The following is a 20622-nucleotide window of genomic DNA, read 5'->3' as shown; positions in this document are numbered from 1 at the left end:
GGGAAACGGACCGCGATAGGGAACCCTGACGGGAGGGAAACGGACCGCGATAGGGAACCCTGACGGGAGGGAAACGGACCGCGATAGGGAACCCTGACGGGAGGGAAACGGACCGCGATAGGGAACCCTGACGGGAGGGAAACGGACCGCGATAGGGAACCCTGACGGGAGGGAAACGGACCGCGATAGGGAACCCTGACGGGAGGGAAACGGACCGCGATAGGGAACCCTGACGGGAGGGAAACGGACCGCGATAGGGAACCCTGACGGGAGGGAAACGGACCGCGATAGGGAACCCTGACGGGAGGGAAACGGACCGCGATAGGGAACCCTGACGGGAGGGAAACGGACCGCGATAGGGAACCTGACGGGAGGGAAACGGACCGCGATAGGGAACCTGACGGGAGGGAAACGGACCGCGATAGGGAACCCTGACGGGAGGGAAACGGACCGCGATAGGGAACCCTGACGGGAGGGAAACGGACCGCGATAGGGAACCCTGACGGGAGGGAAACGGACCGCGATAGGGAACCCTGACGGGAGGGAAACGGACCGCGATAGGGAACCCTGACGGGAGGGAAACGGACCGCGATAGGGAACCCTGACGGGAGGGAAACGGACCGCGATAGGGAACCTGACGGGAGGGAAACGGACCGCGATAGGGAACCTGACGGGAGGGAAACGGACCGCGATAGGGAACCTGACGGGAGGGAAACGGACCGCGATAGGGAACCTGACGGGAGGGAAACGGACCGCGATAGGGAACCTGCCCGCGATAGGGAACCTGACGGGAGGGAAACGGACCGCGACAGGGAACCTGACGGGAGGGAAACGGACCGCGATAGGGAACCTGACGGGAGGGAAACGGACCGCGATAGGGAACCTGACGGGAGGGAAACGGACCGCGATAGGGAACCTGACGGGAGGGAAACGGACCGCGATAGGGAACCTGACGGGAGGGAAACGGACCGCGATAGGGAACCTGACGGGAGGGAAACGGACCGCGATAGGGAACCTGACGGAGGGAAACGGACCGCGATAGGGAACCTGCCCGCGATAGGGAACCTGACGGGAGGGAAACGGACCGCGATAGGGAACCTGACGGAGGGAAACGGACCGCGATAGGGAACCTGACGGGAGGGAAACGGACCGCGATAGGGAACCTGACGGGAGGGAAACGGACCGCGATAGGGAACCTGACAAAATATGAGCAGAAAGGTAGAGTACACGCATGTTATGGTGAATCATGGAGACAACCTGGCGATACGGATAGAAGAAACACTGTGTTTAAACAGACAGAGTCCAGGAAACTACAGAAGTGGAAATGTCCATATTGTGAAATCATGTTTGCTTCCCTGATAATAAAATCAGCCAATCATGATCAACCCACTCCTTCTAAAAAGTACACAAAAGGATGGATGAGAGTCACAATCACATTATTTGCTCGTCCCGCTGAAAACCAACAGGACTGCTTACCGTTCCAACAGGACTGCTTACCGTTCCAACAGGACTGCTTACCGTTCCAACAGGACTGCTTACCGTTCCAACAGGACTGCTTACCGTTCCAACAGGACTGCTTACCGTTCCAACAGGACTGCTTACCGTTCCAACAGGACTGCTTACCGTTCCAACAGGACTGCTTACCGTTCCAACAGGACTGCTTACCGTTCCAACAATGCATGTAAGTTGTAGGCTACAATAATTTTACCTCTACAGACTGTTTATATGTAAACAGACATATATTTCAATATATTAAGCAGAAAATTTTCTACGTTTCACACGTAGAATGACATAAAATAATCTAAAATGTAAAAGTCTCTCTGTGACACCCCGTGTTTCAGGCCCTGAGGTTCGTCCACGTGTTGCTGCTGTCGGTAGCTGTTCAGTCTAAAGGGTTAATGTTCCAGCCTCTGGACTGTGCTGACATCTACAACGACGGAGCCAAGACCAGTGGTGTCTACAGGATCTACCCTGCTGGACCCAACTCGCCTCGATACGTCTACTGTGATATGGACACCGACGGAGGGAAATGGACTGTGAGTAGGCGACCTAGAAGGAAACTATTTAACAGAGTACATAACCAGACTAGAGTCGGCCTCAACCCCTCCAGACCAGACCAGAGTCGGCCTCGACCCCTCCAGACCAGACTAGAGTCGGCCTCGACCCCTCCAGACCAGACTAGAGTCGGCCTCAACCCCTCCAGACCATACTAGAGTCGGCCTCAACCCCTCCAGACCAGACTAGAGTCGGCCTCAACCCCTCCAGACCACACTAGAGTCGGCCTCAACCCCTCCAGACCACACTAGAGTCGGCCTCAACCCCTCCAGACCACACTAGAGTCGGCCTCAACCCCTCCAGACCACACTAGAGTCGGCCTCAACCCCTCCAGACCAGACCAGAGTCGGCCTCGACCCCTCCAGACCAGACTAGAGTCGGCCTCAACCCCTCCAGACCAGACTAGAGTCAGCCTCAACCCCTCCAGACTAGACTAGTCGGCCTCAACCCCTCCAGACCAGACTAGAGTCGGCCTCAACCCCTCCAGACCACACTAGAGTCGGCCTCAACCCCTCCAGACCACACTAGAGTCGGCCTCAACCCCTCCAGACCACACTAGAGTCGGCCTCAACCCCTCCAGACCAGACTAGAGTCGGCCTCAACCCCTCCAGACCAGACTAGAGTCAGCCTCAACCCCTCCAGACTAGACTAGAGTCGGCCTCAACCCCTCCAGACCAGACTAGAGTCGGCCTCAACCCCTCCAGACCACACTAGAGTCGGCCTCAACCCCTCCAGACCAGACTAGAGTCAGCCTCAACCCCTCCAGACTAGACTAGAGTCAGCCTCAACCCCTCCAGACCATACTAGAGTCGGCCTCAACCCCTCCAGACCACACTAGAGTCGGGTTGAGGCCGACTAAACAACAGTATTCTGCCGGATTACAGGTCTGATCAACCGTATTTTAAAACAACAATATTCTGCCAGATTACAGGTCTGATCAACCGTATTTTAAAACAACAGTATTCTGCCGGATTACAGGTCTGATCAACCTTATTTTAAAACAACAGTATTCTGCCAGATAAGAAGTCAGATCAACCGTTGGTACTAAATTCTCCTGAGTCAGTACTTGACGACATGGCCTAGGATGCTTACAATTTCTCCTCTCCTTCACCCCCCCCCCCTCCCCCCTCCCTTCCACCCCCCCTCCCGCCTCCCTCTCCCCCCCTCTCTTCCCCTCCTTCCAGGTGTTTCAGAGGAGGATGGATGGAACAGTGAACTTCTACAGAGGATGGGACCAGTACAAGAACGGCTTTGGACATGCAGCAGGAGAGTACTGGCTGGGTAAGGTCTTACTTCAGGAAGCCTTTTCAAGGACAGATCATCCATGAAAAAACCTGGATAATATAAATGAATCATTGGTTTGTTAAATTGACTTCTCTATTCGTGAGGTTGTTGTGACGGTCAGTAGTTAGGCAAGACCGAATCCCAACGAGACCAAATCCCAACAAGACCCAATCCCAACAAGACCCAATCCCAACAAGACCCAATCTCCTTTAGTCGGTGTGTAAAACCAGTGCGTCTAGAAAAGCAACCTCCCACACTACCCCAAAGGAGTTAAAAAATAAATGTACAAAAATATATACAGTACCAGTCAAAAGTCTGGACACATCTACTCATTCCAGGTTTAATTTTTTATTTTTTTTTACTCTTTTCTACATTGTAGAATAATAGTGAAGACATCAAAACTATTAAATAACACATATGGAATCATGTAGTAACCAACACACGTGTAAAAGCCAAATATTTTTTATATTTGAGATTCTTCAAAGTAGCCATCCTTTTGCCTTGATGACAGCTTTGTACACGCTTGGCATTCTCTCAACCAGCTTCAACTTGTATTTCCAACAGTACCAAACTTTTGACTGGTACAGTATATACAAAAAAATGAAGTAAGCTTTCTGACACATTACTTTCTGTGTGATAGAAAAAGAGATCCTTTTAAACTCAAAACTCGACCTCGACGCCAGCGCCTCTACATTTTTCACATTGTTCCTCTTCATCAGGGACTGGTTTAGACCTGGGACACCAGGTGGGTGATATGAATTACCAGGTAGAAGAGGACTGGTTTAGACTTGGACCAGCAGCCTCTGAACCTGGTAAGGGGTCAGAGTTGAATATCTCTGCTCTAATAAAAGGTTCACCTCTCGTCTGTTCGATGCAGGTCTGGACACCATCTACCTCCTGACCCTGAAAAAGACCTACGAGTTGAGGGTGGACATGGAGGACTTTGAAGGACAGAAAGCCTACGCTTTCTACTCCTCCTTCGCCATCTCTCCCAAAGTCACAGATCCTGAACTGGACGGCTACAAACTACAGGTTACTGGCTTTAAAGATGGAGGAGCAGGTGAGAACAGTTTAACTTAGAGAAACATCTGGGCTGTATTCATTAGTCCAGAGTTCAGGTGAGAACAGTTTAACATCTGGGCTGTATTCATTAGTCCAGAGTTCAGGCGAGAACAGTTTAACATCTGGCCTGTATTCATTAGTGCAGAGTTCAGGTGAGAACAGTTTAACATCTGGGCTGTATTCATTAGTGCAGAGTTCAGGTGAGAACAGTTTAACATCTGGCCTGTATTCATTAGTGCAGAGTTCAGGTGAGAACAGTTTAACATCTGGCCTGTATTCATTAGTCCAGAGTTCAGGTGAGAACAGTTTAACATCTGGCCTGTATTCATTAGTCCAGAGTTCAGGTGAGAACAGTTTAACATCTGGCCTGTATTCATTAGTCCAGAGTTCAGGTGAGAACAGTTTAACATCTGGCCTGTATTCATTAGTCCAGAGTTCAGGTGAGAACAGTTTAACATCTGGGCCGTATTCATTAGTCCAGAGTTCAGGTGAGAACAGTTTAACATCTGGCCTGTATTCATTAGTCCAGAGTTCAGGTGAGAACAGTTTAACATCTGGCCTGTATTCATTAGTCCAGAGTTCAGGTGAGAACAGTTTAACATCTGGCCTGTATTCATTAGTCCAGAGTTCAGGTGAGAACAGTTTAACATCTGGGCCGTATTCATTAGTGCAGAGTTCAGGTGAGAACAGTTTAACATCTGGCCTGTATTCATTAGTCCAGAGTTCAGGTGAGAACAGTTTAACATCTGGCCTGTATTCATTAGTCCAGAGTTCAGGTGAGAACAGTTTAACATCTGGCCTGTATTCATTAGTCCAGAGTTCAGGTGAGAACAGTTTAACATCTGGCCTGTATTCATTAGTCCAGAGTTCAGGTGAGAACAGTTTAACATCTGGCCTGTATTCATTAGTCCAGAGTTCAGGTGAGAACAGTTTAATATCTGGCCTGTATTCATTAGTCCAGAGTTCAGGTGAGAACAGTTTAACATCTGGCCTGTATTCATTAGTCCAGAGTTCAGGTGAGAACAGTTTAACATCTGTCCTGTATTCATTAGTCCAGAGTTCAGGTGAGAACAGTTTAACATCTGGACTGTATTCATTAGTGCAGAGTTCAGGTGAGAACAGTTTAACATCTGGCCTGTATTCATTAGTCCAGAGTTCAGGTGAGAACAGTTTAACATCTGGCCTGTATTCATTAGTCCAGAGTTCAGGTGAGAACAGTTTAACATCTGGCCTGTATTCATTAGTGCAGAGTTCAGGTGAGAACAGTTTAACATCTGGGCCGTGTTCATTAGTCCAGAGTTCAAGTGAGAACAGTTTAACATCTGGGCCGTATTCATTAGTCCAGAGTTCAGGTGAGAACAGTTTAACATCTGGGCCGTATTCATTAGTGCAGAGTTCAGGTGAGAACAGTTTAACATCTGGGCCGTATTCATTAGTGCAGAGTTCAGGTGAGAACAGTTTAACATCTGGGCCGTATTCATTAGTGCAGAGTTCAGGTGAGAACAGTTTAACATCTGGGCCGTATTCATTAGTGCAGAGTTCAGGTGAGAACAGTTTAACATCTGGGCCGTATTCATTAGTGCAGAGTTCAGGTGAGAACAGTTTAACATCTGGGCCGTGTTCATTAGTCCAGAGTTCAGGTGAGAACAGTTTAACATCTGGGCCGTGTTCATTAGTCCAGAGTTCAGGTGAGAACAGTTTAACATCTGGGCCGTGTTCATTAGTGCAGAGTTCAGGTGAGAACAGTTTAACATCTGGGCCGTATTCATTAGTGCAGAGTTCAGGTGAGAACAGTTTAACATCTGGGCCGTATTCATTAGTGCAGAGTTCAGGTGAGAACAGTTTAACATCTGGGCCGTATTCATTAGTGCAGAGTTCAGGTGAGAACAGTTTAACATCTGGGCCGTATTCATTAGTGCAGAGTTCAGGTGAGAACAGTTTAACATCTGGGCCGTATTCATTAGTGCAGAGTTCAGGTGAGAACAGTTTAACATCTGGGCCGTATTCATTAGTGCAGAGTTCAGGTGAGAACAGTTTAACATCTGGGCCGTATTCATTAGTGCAGAGTTCAGGTGAGAACAGTTTAACATCTGGCCTGTATTCATTAGTCCAGAGTTCAGGTGAGAACAGTTTAACATCTGGGCTGTATTCATTAGTGCAGAGTTCAGGTGAGAACAGTTTAACATCTGGGCTGTATTCATTAGTCCAGAGTTCAGGTGAGAACAGTTTAACATCTGGCCTGTATTCATTAGTGCAGAGTTCAGGTGAGAACAGTTTAACATCTGGGCTGTATTCATTTGTCCAGAGTTCAGGTGAGAACAGTTTAACATCTGGGCTGTATTCATTTGTCCAGAGTTCAGGTGAGAACAGTTTAACATCTGGGCTGTATTCATTAGTGCAGAGTTCAGGTGAGAACAGTTTAACATCTGGGCTGTATTCATTAGTCCAGAGTTCAGGTGAGAACAGTTTAACATCTGGGCTGTATTCATTTGTCCAGAGTTCCGCTAGGTTCCCTCATTCGGTTCCGTTTGATTCCTAGTGAATACAACCCCCATGAGGGGGGCCCGTACAGATACATCATGTTAGAGCTGATCTGGGATCAGTTAGAGATCATGATTATTACATAGAAAGGACGGGAGGGAGAGACCTGGTCCTAGATCACATTGAGACATAGTAGACTGATTGTGACCAGGGCTCTGGGCAGTAGCCTATGTGGTAAACAGGTACCTTAACATCTGACCTGTGTTTCCTGCTTGAACCAAAGGGGACTCTCTCACCTATCACAGCGGTATGAAGTTCTCCACCTTCGACCGAGACCAGGACCCCCATGAGACCAACTGTGCAGTCGGCGCAGTCGGAGGTTATTGGTTCAACGAGTGTTACTTGTCAAACCCCAACGGTCTTTATACATGGGGATTGAACTCACAGATGGGAGTCAACTGGAGGGGATGGAAGACCTTCTACTCTGTGAAAGCCATATCCATGAAGATTAGGCCTGTGAACCTGTGAAGGGTCCTTCACAAAGTTCCTTTAGTTAAACATGGTTTATTTGAACTGCAGATTGCTCCCTTTAAAAATGCTAGATTAGAAGACATTTGCATGTTTACATTTTTTAGACAGTGTAACATTGATCTCAGTCAGTTGTTCTATAAAACCAAAAAATAACTGTCCCAGTGGAAATGTTTCTTTTCAAAGCTCATATTCTGTTAAACCCAAATCATGTTGTTAAACCCAAATCATGTTAATAAACCCAAATCATGTTGTTAAACCCAAATCATGTTGTTAAACCCAAATCATGTTGTTAAACCCAAATCATGTTGTTAAACCCAAATCATGTTGTTAAACCCAAATCATGTTGTTAAACCCAAATCATGTTGTTAAACCCAAATCATGTTGTTAAACCCAAATCATGTTGTTAAACCCAAATCATGTTGTTAAACCCAAATCATGTTGTTAAACTCAAATCATGTTGTTAATAATCCCAAATCATGTTAATAATCCCAAATCATGTTAATAATCCCAAATCATGTTAATAAACCCAAATCATGTTAATAAATCCAAATCATGTTAATAAACCCAAATCATGTTAATAAACCCAAATCATGTTGTTGACTCGTCCTATACTGGTATTTGTGGCTCGGGGCTGTTGTGGTGGCCATTTTACCGCCACATCAGCAGTCATGAGTCAAGACCACAGTCACATTCAGCTGAGTCAACTTCGTCTCCTTAAATGAACTCTGGATATGTTGGTTACACCCAACTGACTACACACCATCAATCAGGTCCTAATGGCCTGGTCCTCAGGGCTCCATTGTCCCTCCATCAGGTCCTAATGGCCTGGTCCTCAGGGCTCCATTGTCCCTCCATCAGGTCCTAATGGCCTGGTCCTCAGGGCTCCATTGTCCCTCCATCAGGTCCTAATGGCCTGGTCCTCAGGGCTCCATTGTCCCTCCATCAGGTCCTAATGGCCTGGTCCTCAGGGCTCCATTGTCCCTCCATCAGGTCCTAATGGCCTGGTCCTCAGGGCTCCATTGTCCCTCCATCAGGTCCTAATGGCCTGGTACTCAGGGCTCCATTGTCCCTCCATCAGGTCCTAATGGCCTGGTACTCAGGGCTCCATTGTCCCTCCATCAGGTCCTAATGGCCTGGTACTCAGGGCTCCATTGTCCCTCCATCAGGTCCTAATGGCCTGGTACTCAGGGCTCCATTGTCCCTCCATCAGGTCCTAATGGCCTGGTACTCAGGGCTCCGTTGTCCCTCCATCAGGTCCTAATGGCCTGGTACTCAGGGCTCCGTTGTCCCTCCATCAGGTCCTAATGGCCTGGTACTCAGGGCTCCGTTGTCCCTCCATCAGGTCCTAATGGCCTGGTACTCAGGGCTCCGTTGTCCCTCCATCAGGTCCTAATGGCCTGGTACTCAGGGCTCTGTTGTCCCTCCATCAGGTCCTAATGGCCTGGTACTCAGGGCTCTGTTGTCCCTCCATCAGGTCCTAATGGCCTGGTACTCAGGGCTCTGTTGTCCCTCCATCAGGTCCTAATGGCCTGGTACTCAGGGCTCCATTGTCCCTCCATCAGGTCCTAACGGCCTGGTACTCAGGGCTCTATTGTCCCTCCATCAGGTCCTAATGGCCTGGTACTCAGGGCTCCATTGTCCCTCCATCAGGTCCTAATGGCCTGGTACTCAGGGCTCCATTGTCCCTCCATCAGGTCCTAATGACCTGGTACTCAGGGCTCTATTGTCCCTCCATCAGGTCCTAACGGCCTGGTACTCAGGGCTCTATTGTCCCTCCATCAGGTCCTAACGGCCTGGTACTCAGGGCTCTATTGTCCCTCCATCAGGTCATAATGACCTGGTACTCAGGGCTCGATCGTCCCTCTAACTCTGACATCAATGCAAATTCAATCTAAAATCACATCAAACACTTATCATCAAAACAGTATAGTAGTTTAAAAAAAACTCCCCTCACTGTCATTCATCCATTTAAAGAAAGAAGTTCAACAGCAGGTTGAAACAGTGTAAAACATGGTCGTTATGGTCGTTATGGTCGTTATGGTCGTTATGGTCGTTGTGGATGTTGTTTCAAAGCCTGACACAACTAAACGGTTGTTACGGTTACTGGCCCAATGCTCTAACCACTAGGCTACCTGCCGCCCGTCTCAAATCATCAACAGCCTATTGTCATGCAGCCCATATAGATATCATATACAGAGCCGTCAGAAAGTCTTCATACCCCTGGACTTATTCCACATGTTGTTGTGTTACAGCCTGAATTCAAAATCGATTCAATAGATTTTTTTCCCTCTCTCATCCATCTGCACACAATACCCTGGGCTGTAATGACATCACAATACCCTGGGCTGTAATGACATCACAATACCCTGGGCTGTAATGACATCACAATACCCTGGGCTGTAATGACATCACAATACCCTGGGCTGTAATGACATCACAATACCCTGTGCTATAATGACATCACAATACCCTGTGCTATAATGACAGAATGAAAACATGTTTAGACATTTTAGCAAATGTATTGAAAATGAAATAAAGAAATATCTGATTTACACTGAAGTAAAATATAAAACGCAACATGTAAAGTGTTGGTCTCATGTTTCATGAGCTGAAATAAAAGATCCCAGATTTGATTTGATATGTTCCAAATGCACAACTTTGTTTACATTCCTGTTAGTGAGCGTTTCTAATGCATTTCTAACACATGTGGCATATCAAGAAGCTGATTAAACAGCATGATCATTACAAAGGTGCACCTTGTGCTGGGGACAATAAAATGACACTCTAAAATGTGCAGTTGTGTCACAACACATTGCCAAATATACCCAGCAACAGCCCCAAAACATCACTGCTCTAGAGGAGATCTGCATGGAGGAATGGGCCAAAATACCAGCAACAGTGTGTGAAAACCTTGTGAAGACTTACAGAAAACATTTGACCTCTGTCATTGCCAACAAAGGGTATATAACAAAGTATTGAGATAAATAAGTATTTGGTCAATAACAAAAGTTTTCCACCATAATTTGCAAATAAATTCATAAAAAATCCTACAATGTGATTTTCTATATTTTTTCCCCTCATTTTGTCTCATAGTTGAAGTGTACCTATGATGAAAATTACAGGCCTCTCTCATCTTTTTAAGTGGGAGAACTTGCACAATTGGTGGCTGACTAAATACTTTTTTGCCCCACTGTATACGGAACACTCCAACCGTACGGAACACTATAACATATTCACTGTCTCACACACACACACTCACTACTCTCGCTCGCTCACCTTCTTTCCTTCTGATTGGTCGGGGCTGACGTATGACAGCTTCCTGCGGACGTAAAACAACATGTCGTCCTGTTCCCGCGGCGACAGCTTCTCCATGAAGTACGTGGAGAACATCCATGTCCAGAACACGATGCGGTCGTCCTTAAAACACCCTGGAAGAAAACACAGAGGTCAGAGGTCAGACCTTAAAACACCCTGGAAGAAAACACAGAGGTCAGACCTTAAAACCCCCTGGAACGGTCCTATCACAGTTAGCAGAGCAGGAGGAGGACGGGACAGGGCCACTCCTGATTTACAGTCAACTCAAAGAGAAAGGGTCTACTGTAATATGTCTACGCGGCTATTGGCTTGTCCTCAGGGAGATGTAATGGAGATGATGTTTAATCTCAGGCTTTCCATCCTAAATGGCACCCATACAGGAAGTACTCACACCCCTCGTCTTACTACACATGTTGTCGTGTTACAGACATTTAAATTGATTACATTGACATTTTTTGGGTCACTGATCTACACACACACACACGATACTCCACAATACCAAAGTGGAATTTTGTTTTTAGAATTATTTACTAATTTCATTCATAATGAAAAGCTGAAATGTATTGAGTCAATAAGTACTCAACCGCCCTTTGTTATGGCAAGACTAAATTAGTTCAGGAGTCAAAATGTGCTGAACAAGTCACATTATAAGTTGTATGGATTCACTCTGTGTTCAATAAAAAGTGTTTAGCATGATTCATGAATGACTACCTCATCTCTGTACCCCACACGTACAACTATCTGTGAGGTCCCTCAGTCGAGGAGTGCATTTCAAACACAGATTTAAACACAAAGACTTGGGAGGTTTTGCGTTGCAAAGAAGGGCACCCATTGGTAGATGGGTAAAAATGTTAAAAAGCAGACATTGAATATCCGTTAGAGCATGGTGAAGTTACTAAACTATGGCTGGTGTATCAATACACCCAGTCACTACAACGATACAGGCGTCCTTCTTAACTCAGTTGCCGAAGAGGAAGGAAACTGCTCAGGGATTTCACCACGAAGCCAATGGTGACTTTAAAACAGTTATAGAGTTTAATGGCTGTGATAGGAGAAAACTGAGGATGGATCAACAACATTGTAGTGACTCCACAATACTAACCTAAATGACAGAGTGAAAAGAAAGACGTCTGTACAGAATAAAAAATATTCTAAAAACATGCAGCCTGTTTACAACAAGGCACTAAAGTAAAACTGCAAAAATAATTGGCTAAGCAATTACCTTTTTGTCCTGAATACAAAGTGTTATGTTTGGGGCAAATCCAATACATTACTGAGTAATAATCTCCATATTTTCAAGGAAAGTGGTGGCTGCATCATGTTATGGCTAAGCACAGGCAAAATCCTAGAGGAAAGCCTGGTTCAGTCTGCTTTCCACCAGACACTGGGACATGAATTCACCTTCCAGCAGGACAATAACCTAAAACACAAGGCCAAATCTACACTGGAGTTGCTCACCAAGAAGACAGTGAATGTTCCTGAGTGGCCGAGTTAGTTTTCACTTAAATCTGCTTGAAAATCTAATGGCAAGACCTGAAAATGGCTGTCTAGCAATGGTCAACAACCAACTTGACAGAGCTTGAAGAATTTTAAAAATAATAAAAAATTGGCAAATATTGCACAATTCAGATGTGGAAAGTTCTTAGAGACTTACCCAGAAAGACTCACAGCTGTAATCACTGCCAAATGTGATTGATTCTAACATGTATTGACTCAGGGGGTTGAATAATTATCTAATCAAGATATAGAAGTGCTTTACAAATGTTAGAATTTGTAAAGCACTTGGACAGTGTATTTTGTGTAGGTCGTTGACGAAAAAATGACAACTGAATCCATTTTAATCCCACTTCTACAACAACATGTTGAAGAAGTCAAGGAGTGTGAATACTTCCTGTATATTGTGCACTACTTTTGACCAGAGCCCATAGGCTCAGTTGTTTCCATTCCATATAGTTTCACTGGTGCACTATATAGGCAATAGGGCCACCATTTTGGAGACAGACCGGGTTCTTCTCTAATGGAGGGAAGCAGCTTCTGACACAAAATGGCCACTCAGTTTAACTGCTCATTCAGAGAAACATCCCTCCATTTCATTACAGCGAGATTCAATTCAGTGGAACTTAAATCTACAGAAGCGCTGTCTGACTTTGTTTGCTTCCATTTTGGAAATTCCTTATCGTTGACAAATAACGTGACATCAAAAGTCACGGTCGCATTTTGGTTTAAATAACTTGTATTTCTGTGTGTAGATTATTCAAACGAAAATCTCCTGAACCCTTAAAGCTGAAACCATAAATGCTGAATCTGAAGCCGTGGTTCCTCTCAGACGAGTCTAGTTTCTACAGACAGAACGACAGGGAACTGAAATACCACTTCATTTCCTGATCCTGATTTTTGTATTTTTTTTATTGAACCTTTATTAAACTAGGCAAGTCAGTTAAGAACAAATGATTACATTTACAATAGACGGCCTACCCCGGCCAAACCCGGACGACACTGGGCCAATTATGCGCCGCCCCTACGGGACTCCCGATCACAGCCGTTTGTGATTCCGCCTGGATTCGAACCAGAGTGTCTGTAGTGACGCCTCTAGCACTGAGACGCAGTGTGTCTTAGACCGCTCGGGAGCCCTCCAACACACAAAATCTGACAGCGCTGCTAAACATCTCCCAGAATGCAGCCAGCATATCACATCTACCTGGGAGGCTGAGCAAACAGACACTTCAGCAGAATCTGAAACCTCCAGCCAAGCGGACGCTGCTTCCAGGAAACCTCCTACTCATCATCAACGACTTCTCCGCCTGACAGAGACTCAGGCTACTGAGGATAGTCACTCACACACACACACACACAGGCTGGTCATCAGTCACCACGGCTCACCCATCACCTGACTGCTCTCATGAACAACACCCACCACCCGACACCCTGGGGACCTGGACAAACATTGAATACCAAAGTGGATCTGGTGTGACCTGGACAAACATTGAATACCAAAGTGGATCTGGTGCGACCTGGACAAACATTGAATACCGAAGTGGATCTGGTGCGACCTGGACAAACATTGAATACCGAAGTGGATCTGGTGTGATCTGGACAAACATTGAATACCGAAGTGGATCTGGTGTGACCTGGACAAACATTGAATACCGAAGTGGATCTGGTGTGACCTGGACAAACATTGAATACCGAAGTGGATCTGGTGTGATCTGGACAAACATTGAATACCGAAGTGGATCTGGTGTGATCTGGACAAACATTGAATACCGAAGTGGATCTGGTGTGATCTGGACAAACATTGAATACCGAAGTGGATCTGGTGTGACCTGGACAAACATTGAATACCAAAGTGGATCTGGTGTGACCTGGACAAACATTGAATATTGAAGTGGATCTGGTGTGACCTGGACAAACATTGAATACCGAAGTGGATCTGGTGTGACCTGGACAAACATTGAATACCGAAGTGGATCTGGTGTGACCTGGACAAACATTGAATACCAAAGTGGATCTGGTGTGACCTGGACAAACATTGAATACCAAAGTGGATCTGGTGTGACCTGGACAAACATTGAATATTGAAGTGGATCTGGTGTGACCTGGACAAACATTGAATATTGAAGTGGATCTGGTGTGACCTGGACAAACATTGAATACCAAAGTGGATCTGGTGTGACCTGGACAAACATTGAATACCGAAGTGGATCTGGTGTGACCTGGACAAACATTGAATACCAAAGTGGATCTGGTGTGACCTGGACAAACATTGAATACCGAAGTGGATCTGGTGTGATCTGGACAAACATTGAATACCGAAGTGGATCTAGTGTGACCTGGACAAACATTGAATACCGAAGTGGATCTGGTGTGATCTGGACAAACATTGAATACCGAAGTGGATCTAGTGTGACCTGGACAAACATTGAATACCAAAGTGGATCTGGTGTGACCTGGACAAACATTGAATACCGAAGTGGATCTAGTGTGACCTGGACAAACATTGAATACCAAAGTGGATCTGGTGTGATCTGGACAAACATTGAATACCAAAGTGGATCTGGTGTGATCTGGACAAACATTGAATACCGAAGTGGATCTAGTGTGACCTGGACAAACATTGAATACCAAAGTGGATCTGGTGTGACCTGGACAAACATTGAATATTGAAGTGGATCTGGTGTGACCTGGACAAACATTGAATACCGAAGTGGATCTGGTGTGACCTGGTGTGACCTGGTGTGACATTGTCCAGGTCACATTGGTCTGGTCTGGCTCCAGAGTCAGTTAGTGTTGAGGAGAGGAGACAGAGACAGGAAGCTACCTCTGGTCTGGTCTCCAGAGTCAGTGTTGTAGAGAGAAGAGGAGACAGAGACAGGAAGTAACCTCTGGTCTGGCTCCAGAGTCAGTTAGGAGTGGATGACCTTGTTCTTAAAAGACGGGAGAGACGCTGCCAGCACAGTTGGACACAGGAGAGGGAGAGTCAGGAAGTGAAACACTAAGCTTTAACTTCGCCGGGTAATAGAGCGTAGAGAGAGCGAGAGATAAGAGAATGAGACGCATGAAGAAAGTGTGTGTTGAGACCCTGCCATCCTGTGCTGTTTCACGTCACAACAGACCCTCTACCCAGCCATCCTGTGCTGTTTCACGTCACAACAGACCCTCTACCCTGTCATCCTGTGCTGTTTCACGTCACAACAGACCCTCTACCCAGCCATCCTGTGCTGTTTCACGTCACAACAGACCCTCTACCCTGTCATCCTGTGCTGTTTCACGTCACAACAGACCCTCTACCCTGTCATCCCGTGCTGTTTCACGTCACAACAGACCCTCTACCCTGTCATCCTGTGCTGTTTCACGTCACAACAGACCCTCTACCCAGCCATCCCGTGCTGTTTCACGTCACAACAGACCCTCTACCCAGCCATCCCGTGCTGTTTCACGTCACAACAGACCCTCTACCCAGCCATCCCGTGCTGTTTCACGTCACAACAGACCCTCTACCCTGTCATCCCGTGCTGTTTCACGTCACAACAGACCCTCTACCCAGCCATCCCGTGCTGTTTCACGTCACAACAGACCCTCTACCCAGCCATCCCGTGCTGTTTCACGTCACAACAGACCCTCTACCCAGCCATCCCGTGCTGTTTCACGTCACAACAGACCCTCTACCCAGCCATCCCGTGCTGTTTCACGTCACAACAGACCCTCTACCCTGTCATCCCGTGCTGTTTCACGTCACAACAGACCCTCTACCCAGCCATCCTGTGCTGTTTCACGTCACAACAGACCCTCTACCCTGTCATCCTGTGCTGTTTCACGTCACAACAGACCCTCTACCCTGTCATCCCGTGCTGTTTCACGTCACAACAGACCCTCTACCCTGTCATCCTGTGCTGTTTCACGTCACAACAGACCCTCTACCCAGCCATCCCGTGCTGTTTCACGTCACAACAGACCCTCTACCCAGCCATCCCGTGCTGTTTCACGTCACAACAGACCCTCTACCCAGCCATCCCGTGCTGTTTCACGTCACAACAGACCCTCTACCCAGCCATCCCGTGCTGTTTCACGTCACAACAGACCCTCTACCCAGCCATCCCGTGCTGTTTCACGTCACAACAGACCCTCTACCCTGTCATCCCGTGCTGTTTCACGTCACAACAGACCCTCTACCCAGCCATCCCGTGCTGTTTCACGTCACAACAGACCCTCTACCCAGCCATCCCGTGCTGTTTCACGTCACAACAGACCCTCTACCCAGCCATCCCGTGCTGTTTCACGTCACAACAGACCCTCTACCCAGCCATCCCGTGCTGTTTCACGTCACAACAGACCCTCTACCCAGCCATCCCGTGCTGTTTCACGTCACAACAGACCCTCTACCCAGCCATCCCGTGCTGTTTCACGTCACAACAGACCCTCTACCCAGTCATCCCGTGCTGTTTCACGTCACAACAGACCCTCTACCCAGCCATCCCGTGCTGTTTCACGTCACAACAGACCCTCTACCCAGCCATCCCGTGGTGTTTCACGTCACAACAGACCCTCTACCCAGCCATCCCGTGCTGTTTCACGTCACAACAGACCCTCTACCCAGCCATCCCGTGCTGTTTCACGTCACAACAGACCCTCTACCCAGCCATCCCGTGCTGTTTCACGTCACAACAGACCCTCTACCCTGCCATCCCGTGCTGTTTCACGTCACAACAGACCCTCTACCCAGCCATCCCGTGCTGTGTCACGTCACAACAGACCCTCTACCCTGTCATCCCTTGTTGTGTCACAACAGAACCTCTACAACTCTTTCCCCCTGATGCTGATTGGAGGAGAGAATCCCCACAGAGGTTGTTCATCACTGTGTGGCTCAGGCTCCGTGCCAAATGGCACCCTATTCTTATATAGCGAGACGAGAAAGGAGAGCAGAGAGACGAGCAAGGAGAGTAGTAGAGACGAGCAAGGAGAGTAGTAGAGACGAGCAAGGAGAGCAGCAGAGAGACGAGAAAGGAGAGCAGCAGAGAGACGAGAAAGGAGAGCAGCAGAGAGACGAGAAAGGAGAGCAGCAGAGAGACGAGAAAGGAGAGCAGCAGAGAGACGAGAAAGGAGAGCAGCAGAGAGACGAGAAAGGAGAGCAGCAGAGAGACGAGAAAGGAGAGCAGCAGAGAGACGAGAAAGGAGAGCAGTAGAGAGACGAGAAAGGAGAGCAGTAGAGAGACGAGAAAGGAGAGCAGTAGAGAGACGAGAAAGGAGAGCAGAGAGACGAGAAAGGAGAGCAGAGAGACGAGAAAGGAGAGCAGAGAGACGAGAAAGGAGAGCAGAGAGACGAGAAAGGAGAGCAGAGAGACGAGAAAGGAGAGCAGAGAGACGAGAAAGGAGAGCAGAGAGACGAGAAATGAGAGAGTAGGGCGCCATTTGGGACACAGCCTGTGTCTCATCCTGAGCCTGGAGGAGGACAGAGGAGAACTCTGATTCCAAATCAATACCTCTTCCACACCAGAGGAACACAAGACTGGCTATAAGTGACAGACACACTGCTGTCTGGCAGATAGTGAGACAATCCTGGATACGACTGATGAGTTTGACCTTGTCCTGCAGTGTTGTCCTCTGTTCTCCCCTCTATATCTGGCCCGTCATGGAAAAACAACGAGGGAGAGAGGGGGAGGGAGAGGAGTGGGAGAGAGGGGGGGAAGGGAGAGAGGAGGGAGAGAGGGGGAGAGAGAGGGGGAAGGTGAGAGGTGAGGAGGGAGGGGAGAGAGGGGGAGAGAGAGAGAGGGAGGAGAGAGGTGAGGAGGGAGGAGAAAAGGAGAGAGAGGGGAAGGTGAGAGGTGAGGAGGGAGGGAGGAGAGAGGGAGGGAGGTGAGGAGGGTTTCTCCAGGATGCTGACAGCAGCAGGAAGTGACCTCTGATCTGTCCTCTGGACTCAACCATGAGATCACTGTTTCTCCCTTCACAGCCTTCTGCACTCCCCTCACTACACAACACAGGACAGGGGAGGAGGGAGGAGAGGGGGGAGGGAGGAGAGGGGGCGAGGAGGGAGGGAAGGAGGAGAGGGGAGAGAGAGGGGGCGAGGAGTGAGGGAGGGAGGAGAGGGGAGAGAGAGGGGGCGAGGAGGGAGGAGAGGGGAGAGAGAGGGGGTGAGGAGGGAGGAGAGGGGAGAGAGAGGGGGTGAGGAGGGAGGAGAGGGGAGATAGAGGGGGTGAGGAGGGAAGAGAGGGGAGAGAGAGGGGGTGAGGAGGGAGGAGAGGGGAGAGAGAGGGGGTGAGGAGGGAGGAGAGGGGAGAGAGAGGGGGTGAGGAGGGAGGAGAGGTGAGGAGGGAGGGCCTGTTGTTTTCCGACGTGACACAGACACAGATACAAGAGAACAGTAGCCTTGTGGACCCTGGTCTATAGTAGTACCACTATATAGGGAATAGGGCTCTGGTCTATAGTAGTACCACTATATAGGGAATAGGGCTCTGGTCTATAGTAGTACCACTATATAGGGAATAGGGCTCTGGTCTATAGTAGTGCCACTATATAGGGAATAGGGCTCTGGTCTATAGTAGTACCACTATATAGGGAATAGGGCTCTGGTCTATAGTAGTGCACTATATAGGGAATAGGGCTCTGGTCTACAGTAGTACCACTATATAGGGAATAGGGCTCTGGTCTACAGTAGTACCACTATATAGGGAATAGGGCCCTGGTCTATAGTAGTACCACTATATAGGGAATAGGGCTCTGGTCTATAGTAGTACCACTATATAGGGAATAGGGCTCTGGTCTATAGTAGTACCACTATATAGGGAATAGGGCTCTGGTCTATAGTAGTGCACTATATAGGGAATAGGGCTCTGGTCTATAGTAGTACCACTATATAGGGAATAGGGCTCTGGTCTATAGTAGTACCACTACATAGGGAATAGGGCTCTGGTCTATAGTAGTACCACTATATAGGGAATAGGGCTCTGGTCTATAGTAGTGCACTATATAGGGAATAGGGCTCTGGTCTATAGTAGTACCACTATATAGGGAATAGGGCTCTGGTCTATAGTAGTACCACTATATAGGGAATAGGGCTCTGGTCTATAGTAGTGTACTATATAGGGAATAGGGCCCTGGTCTAAAGTAGTGCACTATGTAGGGAATAGGGCTCTGGTCTATAGTAGTACCCTATATAGGGAATAGGGCCCTGGTCTAAAGTAGTGCACTATGTAGGGAATAGGGCTCTGGTCTATAGTAGTACCCTATATAGGGAATAGGGCTCTGGTCTAAAGTAGTGCACTATATAGGGAATAGGGCCCTGGTCTAAAGTAGTGCACTATGTAGGGAATAGGGCTCTGGTCTATAGTAGTACCCTATATAGGGAATAGGGCCCTGGTCTATAGTAGTGTGCTATATAGGGAATAGGGCTCTGGTCTAAAGTAGTGCACTATATAGGGAATAGGGCTCTGGTCTAAAGTAGTGCACTATATAGGGAATAGGGCTCTGGTCTATAGTAGTGTACTATATAGGGAATAGGGCTCTGGTCTATAGTAGTGTACTATATAGGGAACACACATCTCTTTCCACAGGGCCGTGGGGTGAGACAGGGCCGTGGGGTGAGACAGGGTCGTGGGGTGAGACAGGGTCCCTCTTCAACACAAACACACTTAGAAAAACAAAGTCGTTAAATTCTACAACAACATAAAAGGAAGCGATTCCCAAACCTTCCATAACAAAGACATCACCTACAGAGAGATGAACCTGGCCACTGTGACTGAACCAAACTTAAGGAAAGCTTTGACTATGTACAGACTCAGTGAGCATAGCCTTGCTATTGAGAAAGGCCGCCGTAGGCAGACATGGCTCTCAAGAGAAGACAGGCTATGTGCTCACTGCCCACAAAATGAGGTGGAAACTGAGCTGCACTTCCTAACCTCCTGCCAAATGTAAGACCATATTAGAGACACATATTTCCCTCAGATTACAGATACACAAAGAATTTGAAAACAAACTCAGTCCTGATAAACTCCCATATCTACTGGGTGAAATTCCACAGTGTGCCATCACAGCAGCAAGATTTGTGACCTGTTGCCACAAGAAAAGGTCAACCAGTGAAGAACAAACACCATTGTAAATACAACCCATATTTATGCTTATTTATTTTCCCTTTTGTACTTTAACCATTTGCACATCATTACAACACTGTATATACACATAATATGACATTAGTAATGTCCCTATTTAAACATTTAAAAGAAATGTGAGTGTAATGTTTACTGTTAATTTTTTTTAAATTATCTATTTCAATTGCTTTGGCAATGTAAACATAAGTTTCCCATGCCAATAAAGCCCTTAAATTGAGAGTGTGGAAGCAGGGAGGGCCGTGGTTGGTGTCAGGAGAGAGCATGTCTTGGTGCTGTTTACACATCATCAGTG

General features: G+C 47.4%; 2 protein-coding genes across 3 annotated transcripts in view; one reads left to right on the top strand and one right to left on the bottom strand.

Moving 5' to 3' along the window:
* kiaa0930 overlaps positions 1 to 20622 on the bottom strand; it is a 63933-nt gene that overhangs the window by 28913 nt on the left and 14398 nt on the right. For both annotated transcript variants that reach the window (XM_071331629.1, XM_071331628.1), the window contains exon 2: positions 10690 to 10841. In XM_071331629.1, coding sequence (XP_071187730.1) covers positions 10690 to 10841 — 152 coding nt within the window. The remainder of the gene's footprint in view (positions 1 to 10689; positions 10842 to 20622) is intronic.
* LOC139533523 (microfibril-associated glycoprotein 4-like) lies at positions 1392 to 7694 on the top strand. The gene is made up of 5 exons (XM_071331630.1): positions 1392 to 1681; positions 1842 to 2036; positions 3240 to 3336; positions 4217 to 4399; positions 7166 to 7694. Exons 1-5 carry the CDS (start codon positions 1676 to 1678, stop codon positions 7408 to 7410), a joined length of 726 nt encoding a protein of 241 aa, XP_071187731.1. The 5' UTR covers positions 1392 to 1675; the 3' UTR covers positions 7411 to 7694.

This window comes from Salvelinus alpinus, chromosome 11 (genome assembly GCF_045679555.1).
Source record: "Salvelinus alpinus chromosome 11, SLU_Salpinus.1, whole genome shotgun sequence".
In the NCBI taxonomy this organism is placed as follows: Eukaryota; Metazoa; Chordata; class Actinopteri; order Salmoniformes; family Salmonidae; genus Salvelinus; species Salvelinus alpinus.
This window is presented reverse-complemented; position numbering and strand designations above follow the sequence as displayed.